The sequence below is a fragment of the Cydia strobilella genome, chromosome 25 (genome assembly GCF_947568885.1).
Source record: "Cydia strobilella chromosome 25, ilCydStro3.1, whole genome shotgun sequence".
NCBI classification, from domain to species: domain Eukaryota; kingdom Metazoa; phylum Arthropoda; class Insecta; order Lepidoptera; family Tortricidae; genus Cydia; species Cydia strobilella.
The window spans coordinates 8,374,681-8,390,555 of NC_086065.1; the positions used below are offsets into that span (position 1 = coordinate 8,374,681).

General features: G+C 37.1%; 1 protein-coding gene across 1 annotated transcript in view; it reads right to left on the bottom strand.

Moving 5' to 3' along the window:
* The window catches only part of LOC134752931 (segmentation protein even-skipped), a 32,087-nt gene that overhangs the window by 4,151 nt on the left and 12,061 nt on the right, over window positions 1–15,875 (bottom strand). The window contains exons 2-3 of the mRNA XM_063688713.1: window positions 9,758–9,821; window positions 8,971–9,103 (exon numbers count right to left, since the gene is read on the bottom strand). Coding sequence (XP_063544783.1) covers window positions 8,971–9,103; window positions 9,758–9,821 — 197 coding nt within the window. The remainder of the gene's footprint in view (window positions 1–8,970; window positions 9,104–9,757; window positions 9,822–15,875) is intronic.

Here is a 15,875-nt window from a genome sequence, read left to right on the forward strand (position 1 = left end):
GGTATGCCTTTTTGTAGCAGAATAGCCACACCGCCTCCTTGATGTTGTTTACGGTAGAATGCCGCTGCGAACTCGTAGCCGTCAATTTTTACTAGGTTGATCTGATTTTCGGATATCCATGTTTCTGAGATGCATAGTGCTGGGAGTTTGTTTTTTAACAAAAATGTTTCGAACGTTGGGATTTTATTTTTGAGGCTTTGTACATTCTGCACGAAGATTTTAAAATCATTCACGAAAGGGCTGGTTCGAACATGCATCTTTTTGGTTTATAATCGAGATTGAGCTAGTGCATGTTTGTGTTTGTGATGCATCCTGTGTTTTTGTTGTTGGGGTGGTAGGGCGTTGCGTCTTGTCCTGTAGGATCGAAAGATCTAAGCTTGTGGATGGTTGCTGTGAGGGTTGTAATTTTTGTGACGTATTTACTGGTGGGACGTATTGTTTTCCGTCTATAAAAAGTTTATTGTTTCTTATCGCCGCATGTTTTCCTTCTTGGCGCGCTCTCACTAATGTCTCTCTAAGTAGTTTCCTTTCTTCCAGGGCCTTTCCATCTAGGAAATGTGACACCGCGAGACCTGTGTTTTTGAAACAGTGCGCGTTTTGGAGTATGTAATTTGCCATCCTTTTATTTAGAAGTTCTATACGAAGCGGGCGACGGTATCCATTACGACCTATTCGTGAGGCCCCTTCGATAAATCCGTTAATGCTTATATTTAGGATGTCGTAGAATATGTTGTCTAATCTTTGACATAACTCAGGTTCCTTTTCCGGGTGGTATTCATCCAAACCGTATAAAATTATGGTTTTTTGGTAGTATTGGTTGTCACTATTGCTACGATAAGTGTTTTCCCGGTTTATGGTTTTCATTTGATTTTTTAACTTATCTAACTCGGTCTGTAATCTCTGATTTGCTTGTTGTAAATGTCCTATTTTTGAGTTTGTTATGTTGATTTCTTTTTTTAAAGCTTCCTGTTGTGTTGATACTGTGGTAATTTTCTGCGTAATGTCCTGTCTTAGTTCGGATATAATGTTATGTGTTTCGCTATGTACTATATTTTTCATCTCATCTAGTAGGGCTGCGTTGTTTCTTTGTAGCTTTGTATCTAAGAGTTGACTTATTTGGTCCAGTGAGAGTGGCTGGTTAATGTTTACAAGTTGGGTCATGCTGCTGTTTGCAGTGTTCTGGGTGATGTTACAATTTGTCGTGTTAGGTGAGTTTTCGTCCAAATTTAGTAGCTCGTCTACTGACATAGTTGTGTCGTTTAAATGCGACGGTATGTGACTGCGTTTTCCCACTGGTGTGTCATCCCTAATTACCCTGCGCGTAATCAATTGGCAGGATGGACATAGCCAAGAACGCATTAATTCTTGTCCATGTTCTCTATACTCCGCTGAGGTAATATTACCACACGTATAATGGTGAAAACCCTTGCAGGCCGAACATACTATTAGTTCCAGGCGGGAGTTTATTTGTAGTTTGCAAGCTAAACAAATCATTTTGTGGTGTTTTTTGAGATGTTAATTACAAAATATATTGGTGATAAACCGGCTGACAACTTCGCTTCAATCTTTTAGTTCTATTGAAATTATAGCTTGACTCACTGTATTTATGGTCCAGATTTGTTCGCACTCCGTGTTCAGTTATTGTACGATGTTGTTATCTCCAAGACGCCAGGCCGTGGGGTAAAGGGCGCAAGCGCCGTGCAATCCGCGTCGGTTACGACGTTTGTTTCAAAAACTCTGCACTGTGCGAAGTAACTGTCATTTTTACATTGATATCACTTTAAAATTAGTCTTTTGTCATTACATTTAACACTGTTCACTAGTATTTGACTTGCCCGAAGACATTAGCGCGAAATATTTCGAAAAACTACAGCTTAACTACTTGAAATCAATATTTATTTACGGAGCTAATTGTAACGATGTTTGCTCGTAGACAGCTACCCTCTTTCACTTCCTTCCTTACCTCAAAAGGAAAAAAAACGGAACCCTTAATCATCACTTTGTCCGTCTGTCTGTCCGTCCGTCTGTTTGTCAAGTTTACTATGGGCTAAATTTGAAATTGTGAATAATCAGAAGTTATAGAAGAAATAATATATGGGGCATTCACTATGAAAAGGGACCTTATTGTCGATGGCGCTTACACCGCACAGCGTCGCGCGTCATTGTATTTATATCGGAGCATCGTTAATAATGACGTAAGCGCCATCGACAATAAGGTCCCTTTTTATAGAAAATACCACATATTATTGACATTACTCACTAAAATGTATAAAGTATGTTTAGTAAAAGTTCTATCAATATCTACATACTATAGTTGGTCAAGCAAATTTTGTCCGTAGAAAATGGCGCGAAATTCAAATTTTCCATGGGACGATATCCCTTCACGCGTACTTTTTTTTAATTTGCCGCCTTTTTCTACTGAATTTGCTTGGCCAGCTTATTAAGAATCAGAGGTCGGCAAGGGCCTGACACTCTTTGATAGAGAAAGATAGTTTTATTGCGACTCCTATAAGAGGAAAGAGAAAATAGTGCCATGCTTTGCCCTTATCACCGACCGGGTGGCATCATTAGGAGGCGATGGCGAAATACCGAAATTTATAAGAGTAAAAGAGAAAGAAACCTATGCTGCCCAAATTTTATATGAATATTCTTTCTCTTACCCCCGGTCGCTCGGTGGCGCGTCTATAACTACTTGTATATACTATGTCTATGGAGGTCGGACAATCTACCGTACTTATATATCGTAAACATGAATATATCCGACAAAAGAATGAAAAGAAATGAAGAAGAATAAAAAAGAATAAAGGCTAACTTCATAATTAAACCGCAAACAGAGAAATCCAACAGATGTTTGCTTTTAAACACTAAAACGCCAATGAAACGAACATATTTACACTGCGAGAAACGCTCAAACCCATCTAAAATCATCAACGCAAAATAATGGGCCTTCTTACCATCCATATTGTCATATGACCATTTAAAAACCTTATTTGCATAGACGTAAGGCTCACCTATGGTTACATAAAGCGGTCATTACAAAGTACGCACACAAAGCGAAGTCATACTTAAAAGTTAAAACCTCTTTTGTCCACAAAATGGCCGCCGCTTTGCTAATGGGCGGGAATTCTTGCGAAATTCCTAAACCATAGACAAGATTATCGTTTTTCATAAACCTGTTGTAATCATAAAATTTAAATGAAGTGCGAACGAAATTAAACCCGTCGTGTCGTGTTTATAGACATTAACCGGGCCCGTCACAATAAACAAATAGAAGAAATCTTGATTTTTATGACACATCATGTGGTAGCCACGGTTTAATTTAATAGTTTTTAATTGGTATAGCCGCCATAAAACAGATGCGCGCATAGACAACTGATGAAGTCTTCATATACACACTAATAGCTAGTTTATGGTTAGTTTTTTTTTAAATGTTCATTAGAGGTAGCTACTGAATAATTCCGGCGCTTTTTGATACATCGACAAATTAGCGGGAATGTAAAATTCGAATGAAGCAATAAAAACACATATTTTTATTCGGCCGCTGCTTTCTTTTTACTTGGAAGTGATAATTGAGATTATGACTGGCCGCGAGAAATTTAGACGTGATCGTTAAAAAAAATACTTGTCATGTTCTCATGTTTGAATTTGGAACGTTCTTTTTGATTATAACCGTTATAAAATTCCGAAAATTCGTCTGAATCACTGTTTTTTGATACGTTCAAAAACGAATAAGAAAAATAATAAGTTATTTTTTAAATAAAGTTTTTCAATGGGGTTGGCCGGTCGAAATATTTAGCAGATGGCGCCAGCATAGCTTGCCCTGTGAATCCCTAGAATTGTGACAAATTTTTGTTTTTTTAATGCCCTGGATGCCAGCCCTTTAAGCCAAATCTCATAGAAGAAGGGGCTAGCTATGATGGCGCCAGCTCTGCAAACCTTTGACAGTTGCCAACCCCAATTAAGTGTTACTTTCAAACATTCAAACAAAGAGTTGTTCAACCGTCAAACTAGATTTCACAAATCATTGTACATCAATTATCACTTTTGTTTCAAAAATGGAACGCGTTTAGCGTGTACCGTCGACTTAAAATATTATGTTTAAACTTTTGCACCTTACTCCTATGTAATAAGGCGAAAAACGTAAACATATCTTTGACGTCGACAACACGGTATGTTCACACGTTCATATCGTGATTCTGCGAATTATCGAGAAACCATAAAACGTTCGTGATGGAAATTATTGTGTGTCTAATTGAAGCATCATACAGCGCCATAAACAGTCTTCTACGTCACAGACAAAGACGAACCGATTTCGTACATTTACATATCTTATTGTCGTATAGCATTTCTTGCAAAGGTAAATTTTATCTAGGGTTAAGTTACAGGTTCGTACCATTCGATTCCTTAAATTTTATTGAGAGATTACTTAACTGCAGAACATTTATTATACCTAAATTTATTATACTTTATTATAAATCACCTTCAAAACAGTAATTATGATGTACAGAAAGAACTATTCTATAATCTATGGTACAGGTTGATTCACAAAAGCAGTCATGAATGGAATGAACGAAACTTTCATTGTATGAGTGACACCTGTATCGGTAATCGGTATACAGTCAGAGCCGCCATTAGTTAATGTCAAGGGCCTGACACTCTTTGATAGAGAAAGATAGTCTTATTGCGATTCCTATAAGAGGAAAGAAAAAATAGTGCCATGCTTTGTCCTTATCACCGACCGGGTTTTTTTTCATGGTCGGGTTATGGCAGCATAGGTAGGAGGCGATGGCGAAATACCGAAATTTATAAGAGTGAAAGAGAAAAAGGATTATGCTGCTATACATTAACCTGTCAATACATGAATATGTCTTTCTCTTACCCCTAGTCGCTCGGTTTCATGTCTATAACTACTATACTATGTTTATGGTTAATGTGATACTCACATAGATAGATTTTCATTCACTCATTCATCATTCGTGCCACCTCTTGTGAATTGACATGGGACGTATTGTCAAATTTTGACTGTCAAATTTCTCTACATGAGGGCTATCGTTTTTTTGCTCACCAGTTGGCGCCTCTGTTGATGGTGGTCAAAAGACCATGGAGACTATATAAAGGAGCCAAATCTCTATGTATGAAAATTGTCCATCAAAAAACAGTAATTAGGCGGCGCCACCATACACCGAAATACTACCAAAAACAACCTACGTAATTTGGTCGGGTTATTTGTTGCCTTATATGGTTCATGTTATACTCATGTCCTAGAGCCTAACTAGCGCCACCGGAGAGATTAGGAACTATTATTTAAAGCTGAAAGCGGTCACTTTTGCAACAATTCTGCCATAAGAGATTGGCATCCTTTCTATACCATCCATAATTCAAACTATAATGAGGGCTATCGTTTTTTTGCTCACCAGTTGGCGCCTCTGTTGATGGTGGTCCAAAAGACTATAGAACAGCCGTCAGTCATTGATGTGACAAGTGACATTTGACATTTCGAACTATGGAAAAGACCACCATCTACACTAGCGCCCCTAGCGGCGAATTCATACGCGTTAGCCCTCATTGCAATGGGTCCCTTATATTTGATATCTTAGCCTATAAATAAACATCAAGAGCTCAACGAGGGAGAGGAGTGTTAAGGTCGGCAACGGCTACGGAGAATGCTTAACATCAGGCGGGCCGTATGCTTGTTTGCCACCGACGTAGTATTTAAAAAATAAATAAAATAAAATAAAAAAACATAAACAAGTTTAATTTTGTACCGTTTTATAGTTGTCATTTAAATGTGACTACGTAATCGTGAGTCGAAATGACGAAGTAACAAAATTGTCACTGACATAATAATTGATATAAGGCCGTTTTCATGTAGGCCATAGCGTGGGCTGGAGAAGTTTGCAACTCTTTGAAATGTTACTACGTGTAGGTAGTTCAAGTTACGAAAAATATGCATATTCACACCAAGGTATTTATTTTTTATTTTCATTATATTTTAGACTTAGTATATATTTATTTTTAAATATAAAACAACATTTATTTACATACAAGATATATACAGTGGTACTACGTAAACGAAATTAATAACTAGCTTAAATCTAAAATAGGCCCTTGAGGCATTGTACCAAGGATGCTGGCGGCATTTCCCCGCTGTATCGCAATGCTGATACGTTGTGCGAGAAAGCCGCCAGCTCTTCGGTCACCAGTTACGTCAACCAGAAATATTACATTTACATTTTCTCGTGTTCTTGTATTGATATTGTTCTATATTTTTATTTTTTACTATTGTGACATTTTAGCGTCTTTAATTTATTTCTATTTGCATTGTTTTGTTAATATTAATTGTAACTTCATTTATACTTATATTCAATTCTAATTATTATTATTTAAAAAAAAAACGATCATTATACGACAAGTAGTACAAGCTGAAATGTACGTATATTTTACCTGTGTGAAAATTGTATAAATGTGATAAATAAACTAAACTATGTAAAAATACCAAGATCTGTCGACCAAAATATTGTTTTACAAGTATATTTGACTTGTCAAATTATTATCAACTCGAATTGAGAAGCTGATGATATGGAATTAATGATGACTCTTAAAACCTAATTTCTGAAAGCTCTGTAGTGCTTATAATATATAGAAGAAAACACATTTTTCAAATAAGAACCAAATGTCGCAACTGATATTATCTTCTTCTGAAACCGCACATTGCGCGACCATTAGGTTAGTTGTTTTTAGGGTTCTGTACCCAAAGAGTAAAAACGCGACCCTATTACTAAGACTCCGCTGTCCGTCTGTCTGTCACCAGACTGTATCTCATCAACCGTGATAGCTAGATAGAGTAGATAGTGGAAATTTTCACAGATGATGTATTTCTGCCGCTATAACAACAAATACTAAAAACAGAATAAAATGAATATTTAAGTGGGCCTCCCATACAATAAACGTGATTTTTTGCCGTTTTTTGCGTAATGGTACGGAACCCTTCGTGCGCAAGTCCGACTCGCACTTGGCCGGTTTTTTTTAACCTGTCGGGCTTTGTTACACCAGGGTAATTAGAGCGGTAGGACTGTGTGGGGGGATGGTAGCCTGTGGAAAATCCAGGACCCCTTCGCATCACACAGAACCCTTCCGCTACAGAATAAATAATAGTATTATGATACAGAACGGCCACGCACCGCCTCGCCCCGACTCGAATTACCTCGCCCCGCGACAGAAATCTGGCGGACTTCTGGCGTACTCTCAGTACTATTTTTAAGCAACTTACTCACACTAATATAGTATAGTGTTATTTCTTTTTTAAATATTAATTTGTACATCCTGTAAGTTTGTCTATCTGACCTGGCTATAGTTTTCCACTCATCTACTCGAAGGTTAGCTGGAAGAGATCCCTTATAGGGATAAGTTCCCCTTTGTACTTCCATTACTGTAATTTATTTTTGTAAACCTGTGTTGTGTACAATAAAGTGATTACTATTACTACTACTACTAATGACGCATGACGCGTGTACAGACGTGCCTTTCACACATAGAAATCCGTATCACACAAGTTAGAGGGACCCCTTTTAAGCGACGGCGTCTAGTCAGCGCTATAGAAAACGGTGTCGAGCAGCAGCCATTGAGTTATTAATCAATCAATATTTTTATTTCAGGCAAAAACCCCATAGATAAAAATTACAAATTAAACTTAATAATACATAAAATAAATTGTCATTACATTAGAAATCAAATTAAAATTACAAATAAAATTAAAATTAAAATTACAATTACCTACCTAGTTATATCTAAACGACGATGCTCGGTAGAAGCTAGTGTAGGGTCTCTTAGGGACACTTGCACCACTCACTAACCCAGAGTTAACCGGTAACCTGTAGTTACCATGGTTACCAGTACATTTTGACACTGCTGGGTTAACGGTTTAACCCTTAAATGCATGATTTTTTCCTTTTGCCCGATATTACTATATGTGTCACGTAATTGTTTGCTGATTATGGGAAAAATTGAAAAAAAATTATAACATCGATTTTCACTGAAAAATCAGTGTAAGAAGTTGCACAGGCTAAATCATCATGACATCATTTCAGCCGATAGACGTCCACTGCTGGACATAGGCCTCCCCCAAAGCTCGCCACTCCGACCGATCCTGTGCCGCTCGCAACCACCGAATTCCCGCGACCTTCACCAGGTCGTCGCTCCATCTCGTTGGAGGCCTACCGGCAGTTCGTCTTCCGGTACGCGGACGCCACTCCAGAACCTTCCGGCCCCACCGGCCATCAATTACGGGACCCTATTACCGTACGGGACCCTAGTCCCGTGTGGTGCCGGGTAAGAATAGCACCACCCCCCCTCTCTTTCCGTGGGTGTCGTAAGAGGCGACTTAAGGAAATCCGGTGGATGGGCAGCAGCGTCCTCCGAGAACTACCTCTATCAAACTGCGGTCGCCAACCCGCCTGCCTAGCGTGGCGACTACGGCAATCCCCCCCCAAGGGATAAAAATAAAAAATATTAATGCAGACACAGGCTAAATCATATTTATGTAAATATATAATTTTCAGCAAAAGATATATGAAAAATCTTACTGACATCAGAAAGGTACACTATTTGTGATACACCTATGATAAAGTTTTTAAATATAAAGTAATTACAAACCCCGAAAAAACGTCCAAAATCACATACTAAAAATCATCAAATTCAGGATTTTTTTCAAATTTGTCGATATTTTGTCTTAAAACGAATGTAATTTTTATAAATAAAAATATAGCGTAGATTAAATGCATGATTAAATTAATTAATGTAATATAATTAATTAATTAATTAAGCGTATTATAATTAATTATGCATCATTATTGCTTTGTATACATTTGGCAACAATATGCATTTAAGGGTTAACTGGTTAACCCGGGGTTAGTAGGATGGTGCAAGTGGCGCTAAGGGAGTAATAATTAATGGAGCATTGAAAGAACCTACCTTGATGGTGGACTCAGGGAGGTTGAGTTGCGCAGCGAGCTCGCAACGTCGCGGTCTGGACACGTAGTTCTCTTTGAAGAATTCCTTCTCAAGCCGTGCCAGCTGCTCCCGAGTGAAGGCTGTGCGGTATCGTCTGCGGACATATGCTGGATTAGAACCGGTCACACAACTATAATGTAATAGTCGGGCGACTGGCCTGAGTATGAGGCCGTTTCAGACAACATCTTGTTACGGGTTTCATCTTATTTTGACTCGACCTTGAAGTCCTAAGAGTCCCGGCAAGCTCGGTCGAATTTCACCTTCCCATACAAACGGAGTTTCGTTCTCATTTTAAAACTACGTGTTGGATTGTAATGAAACTTTGCACATACAATGACATGAGGTCTAGGTCTGTAATTAGTTTATATAGCTCCAGTTTATAAAACAAGTTTTGTATGAAAAACTTAAATTAGCTGTATTTTAACTATGGTGTCTGAAGCTACATAAACTAATTACAGACATAGATATACCTTATCCTATTGTAAGTTCAAAGTTTCAGAGCAATCTAGCTAGTCGTTTTAAAATGAGAGTGTACTAACTACGTTTGTATGGAGAACCGAGCTTGCCGGGGACTCTTAAGATCGCTTACGCTAATTGCATTTAGTCATCAAGACGATCTAGTAGGACGTATCAAAATAGTTCAAAACACACAAATTTTTGGATTAGAATCAGCCTAATGTAAAAAGGATCACCGGACAAAGGTATTGTTCCAAAACAACTAACCGCTCTAATAAAATGTATTTCTTACCTTATATTTGGGTCTGGCACCGAATTTGAGTTGGTCATTTGTTCCGACTGCGGACTGAGTGATTCTGTAGACAAAGAGTCTCAAATTAAAATGCGTTTTAAAAATAAACTCTGAAACTTCTGGTTTTCAGAGGACCGATTATCTATTCGAAAAAGCTACCGCATTTCATAAAGGGTTGTACAAGTACACTCTTCAGCCTCGTAATCTTAATTACACCAGACTCCAGAAACACAAAGCGAGCCGCGATAAAAAAAAACTAATTAGTCTATGGAATTGAGTTATCAAAAAAAACGTTCGGAAGCCGCGGCGAAGGTGCTAATTGCACGCAGCCAACGTTTCAAAAGGAATACATTAACACAATGCAAACACAAATAAGCTGTTGTCTAATTAAATGTTTTCCCATGTGTGTTCCCGCCATTATGCTGGCCACAAAGAAACCGGCAGCTATTGCCGCTCAATTTAAGAAAAAGTGCCACCGAAACGCCGCCTTTACATGACTGATTATGTTGAAGTGGTTCTAAATTTAAACGGCTGCCGCTATTGACACTGGCCGTTAAAACACAACTCCATTGTCTATGCTAAACGGGAACTTAAGACGCTTTTAAAACTTTCGAATCATAGACATCGCCACAAACTTGTGAAAAAACTGCAACCATATTAAGACATCGTTATTGAGAATTTATCACCACTTTGAATATTTCAAACACATGATGTTTTTTTTAATCGGTCCGGCGTCTGAACCACTTGAGCCGTTCCCATGCTGGGTGGCGACAGCATACTTAAACCAATTTGCAACGTCTAGCCTCGCTTCCTCTCATTCAAAACGTTGTTGTCAAACAAACTTTTTTCTAATCGTAACCTTTTCTCTATGGTCACCAGCTGCGCTATTATGGCGTGTGTCTGTTTTTGAAAAAAGAACGAGGAAACGAAACAAGATTTAAAAAGCTTCCGTTTAAAAGCTTCCGTCCGTATTTTTTCGAAACGTTTTATAACCGCATAAACTAAAATGCTAATTGTTAAAAGTAGCGAACGGAAAAGTTTTCAGTTGATGTTGTTGGACTCGCATGTTAAGGCGGTTCCCTGAGCCAGAAGGCGAAAAATCTCCTTATATGATCATGTTTTTCTAAGCGGCTTTGATATTCGTAGACGTGGAAAAAATATATGTAGTTCTTGACTATATTATCTTTAACAACATAGTTTCCGATACACGAATTATGATACTTCGCTCGATACAATTAATTCCCAAAGTAACCTCTAACTCGGACTTTTAATCCTACTTTACTCGGTTATTTATTATGTGATACTATAAACAAAAAAGAAGAAAAAACAATCTTAACATAAATAGTAATTTCATAGCTTTAGAATTTCGATATTGTAAGGTAACGTTTTTAAAATAAATAAAAACCGACAAAATTCGATCAAAATTGACACTTGGCGCGTATATTGTTTCCCGTTCTTTCTTGCGAAATGTGGCAAAGACAGCGGCAAACCGATGGAACAGCCTTAAGCAAGAACCACACCAAATATTAAATGTCCTAACAATACTACCACTTTACTTAGGGTCGGTTGCATCCTGTTTGTCATCGCTAAAGAGTTCGCTAAATTTTATTGTACGGAAAGTTGCATAGTATACGGTGACGTTAATCAGTCCGTCAAATGCGAATGGTGCAAACGATACTTAGTCTTTATTAAAGTACAGTAATGACGTATGTCATTTATGTACTTACAAGAATAATGTTGAAACGTGTCTCCGTCTTTGTGCTCGCTAATTGGAAGAAACAACGAGTTCTGAGGAAAAAGCCCTGAGCACGGCCATGTAAGCCGCCGAGTTGAATTTTTTGATGATCGAGGAAATTTCACGTTAAATTTTGTTTATATTTCAGATACTAAAATGACAATATTATTTTGTAATCTACAATACAATACAAATACTCTTTATTGCACACCTCAATAGAAAAGAATAATACTAAAAGAAAACAGCAACATAAGTAAACAAACAACAGGCAGTCTTATCGCCAAAAAGCAAACTCTTTCAGTTCAGACAGTCTTTAGGTAGGAATCTACCTATAATTAATGTCATTACCAATATTGTGTGTATGTGTGTTATATCTCAATTGACATTTGCTGGGACGTCAGTCGTCCGTGACCACAGCTAGTGCAACCTAGTTGAAACGTCGGAAAAAAGGTAAAATAATGAAATTTAATCGCGTTAGACCCGGTAATGACATTAATTATGTGTACAAAACGCGAGAGTTTAGTGTTATCAAAGAGGATAAATATAATAAGATAGAGCGGGACTGTCATAGTAAATTTTGTAACCCCAGTAAATTCACTGCCATCTATCGACACACCTTAAAACTAAAAATGTAGATTTATAAAAATACGATAAAATGTATTTAAATATGGATAAATGATTTTTTTTACTTGCATTAATTATTTTTATGATTTTGACCCATGTTCTTTCACTGTTGTTAAATAACAAACGAAACCGTCAACGCCATCTATACGACAGTAGGCCAAAGCTAGTAGCGCCCTCTGATCGAGAATCAAATTTTCGTGATTTTCGAGGCACGTTTTTTCCTTAGACTGTATCCATCTATTACGGAGTTAAATTTATCTTTGGTGTTATATAGGAATCTCCCTAATCTGGAATCTACCGCAGTTACCTATCTTTTACTTACAATATTTTACATGTCGATTGGCATTTTCCGATAATAGTACGAATGTCATCTTGGACACGTTACGGCCCCTGTTCTGCTCTTCAGCTCTTAACCCATCATGTGTACACACCTTAACATGAAACCAATAGTTCATAGACCACGAGTGACGAAACAACCTTTTCACACGCAGCCATCATTCGTCTAACGACCACTTGTCTATGGTCCGGTTAGCGCCTGCGCGTTGCCAATAATTCGATGGCGCAATGTTTGATTTTAAACAGGGTTTTTAAAGGCTACTTTGTGTTTTGTTAGTCATGTAAGCACTAATTATTGAAATAACCGCCCACGATTACGTCCAAAAGTCGTAATAATTTTTAACTCTCCTTTTTTTATACTACGTCGGTGGCAAACAAGCATACCCGCCTGATGTTAAGCAGTCTCCGTAGCCTATGTACGCCTGCAACTCCAGAGGAGTTACATGCGCGTTGCCGACCCTAACCCCTTAGGCCATAATCATTTATCGGGATTAAAAGTATTCTACATATTATAACTGGTTATAATGTTATATAAACACTCTGTGCTATTTGCCCAAATTTATTTCAAAAAAATAACCGTATTATCTACGTTACACTCAGAATTTTATAATAAATAAATTAAAATTTTCTTGAGTCATACTACTCACGTATTTGTAATCACTTGCGCGACATGTTTCGGAGTGTGTAGGTCTCCATTTTCAAGCACAGTAGGCAGTGCGTGAAAAAAAAGGCTTATCATTAATTTACTTTCTACCATTCATCACTAAAGAATTTATCATAAAGCACTAAAATGTTAAAACCAAAAACTAACGGAGGTAGCTAATTGGCCATAAATGCCAAAGAACGCTCAATCGAACGCTTCATTAATAATAGTGACGTTCAATTTAATCGCCGAAACCAACCAATATACAACTGCATCCATCAAGTCCTTAACACCATGGGCTAAGATTTAATTCCGCTTGATTTACAATCAGATAAGTTAGCTAAATTTGCTATTGGCATTATTGGCACCCTCGCCACGCGCCGGCGATTGTGTCGTGTGTTCCCGCTTAATAGACCGGTTGTCTATGGATGTAACTGGCCAGATCGTTACGGTGAATCCATTATCCAGCACTAATGTTAATTGGATGAGATTCGTTGATATATGACTTTGATATTGTTTCAAGACAAAACTTTTATCCGGATGACTGAGCTTTGGTTTGCCCAATTAAGCTAAATTTTAATAAACTGTGGACGTAGGTAAAAATAAAGGATTTTCGTGTTTCTTCTTAAATAATCCGGAATAGTAACTTTTTTAGTTTTTCTTCGTTCGTATCTAATACAGTTAAAGCTTATTTATAAAAACAATTCATAGTTAAAATATACTACTTAGGTACTAAGCTGGTACTAAAAATATCAGATTATATAACTTTGTTGTATAAAATGTAATCAGCATAATTAAATTACCTTTCCTCTTCATCAATAATAAATAAGTTTAAAAAGATTAAAACAATATGCTGAAAATAGTGTTACAAGGATTACGCTCCCAAAGGACCAGAAACAATCTGCAGCATCCATTTGAACAATTATCCTACGGACCCAATTACCCATGTCCCCGGTCTCCCCTACACAATTTTCATAATAAAATTCGTATCTACTAGTCGGCAACGATATAATGAAGATAAATATCTCAGTAGGGAGCACGCGCAATAAAAACAAAATCAGTTTAAGCCCCAATTGACAAGACATATTACCTTCTCGACCCTCGCTCCTGTACAAATTTATATTTACCGGTGGCAATATGGGAAACTAACTCCTCCGCATACAAATATAGAGCTTGCGGAGTACAGTAGCGATTTAGTTAACAGCATTGTTAAGTTGGTAAACGTGTGCACAATTAAAAATGGCCACTTGTCAATTGTGGCGGGAATCCACCCGCGCAGTTAACTTTTTCTACCATAGACAATGCATCGATGCCTTTGATTTAATTTGGCAGTGTTGGCAGCTGTGGCCAGTAATACGGCTTTATTTGATGTTAATTGAACCATTTAGCTTTACTAAACTGCCAACGTGACGTATGCTCACGCTTTTGGTCCTAAATATTGACGGTTAATGATGCGGCTAAATAAACTATTTCGTTAATTGTTGTACTTACGAAATCTGTTGTAGTAAATGTAGTAATGCTAGAGATTGAAATTGAATAAATAAGGTATTATGATGACTACATTATTATAAGTATTGATAGATAATAAAAGATTGGATGAGATATAAGCTGTCTTATATTTATTTATAGAAATTATTTTTTTAATTAAAAAGTTAAAATGTTTTTAAAAGACGAGAAGACCCTATAGAGTTTTATATGTTACTGATTAGGGATTTTTTTATTAATATAAGATTTTAATTAGTTAATATATTTTATATGGTATTATATTTCTAGAAGCATGGGGACCATGGATGTAAGTAAAGGGAGGTAGATATGGCACCCGGCGCTCGACCGTGAACCATCAAATATAGGTTCCGGAACCTATATTTATTAGTAAGTCCAATAGAGCGGTACTGTCATAGTAGATTTTGTAACCACTGTAAATTCACTGCCATCTATTGACACACTTTAAAACTAAAAATGAAGATTTATAAAAATACGATAAAATGTATTTAAATATGGATAAATGATTTTTTTGTTTGCATTAATTATTTTTATGATTTTGACCCATGTTCTTTCACTGATATGCGTTAAAATTGTTAAATAACAAACGAAACCGTCAACGCCATCTATACGACAGTAGGCCAAAGCTAGTAGCGCCCTCTGATCGAGAAACAAATTTTCTTGATTTTCGAGGCACGTTTTTTCTTAGCCATCCATCCATCTAATCTATCTTTGGTAAGTCGTAGGTACGGCTGACGCCAATGTGTCAAGATTGTCACAATCATCTACTAAATATTGCCTGCATTTTAGTTTTGTCAACTTTGAACGTCACGCGTCTATTATTAATAAAAGGTCATTGATGGGTACCTATTTGTGACATTGTAGAAGAGCATTATCAGGTGAACTTTTCAGCTTGGGCTGGTTGAGTGAAAGAAATTCTCCTAAATATGCAGTTGCACTCAAACTACCTATATCTAATGTCTTAAACCATAAAGGATGACTCACGTTAGACCGGGCCGTGACCGGGCCGGAACTTCCGGCGCTTACTTTTCTATGACATGACAGGTGATCACGTATTAGATGTTAAGGATCTCGAATGATCCTTTAGTTTTATTTCTTAAATGATTGACAAGTGACAGATAGTATTGCCGCGCTTTTGAACAATAATGACATTGACATTAGATCACGACTCGAGGAAATATACTCAAGCGGATGAATAAGAGATTTGTATTGTTTTAATTATAGAAAACTCAAAAATAAATAAACTATTGTAAAGTATTTTCGGTGTTTTAGTATGT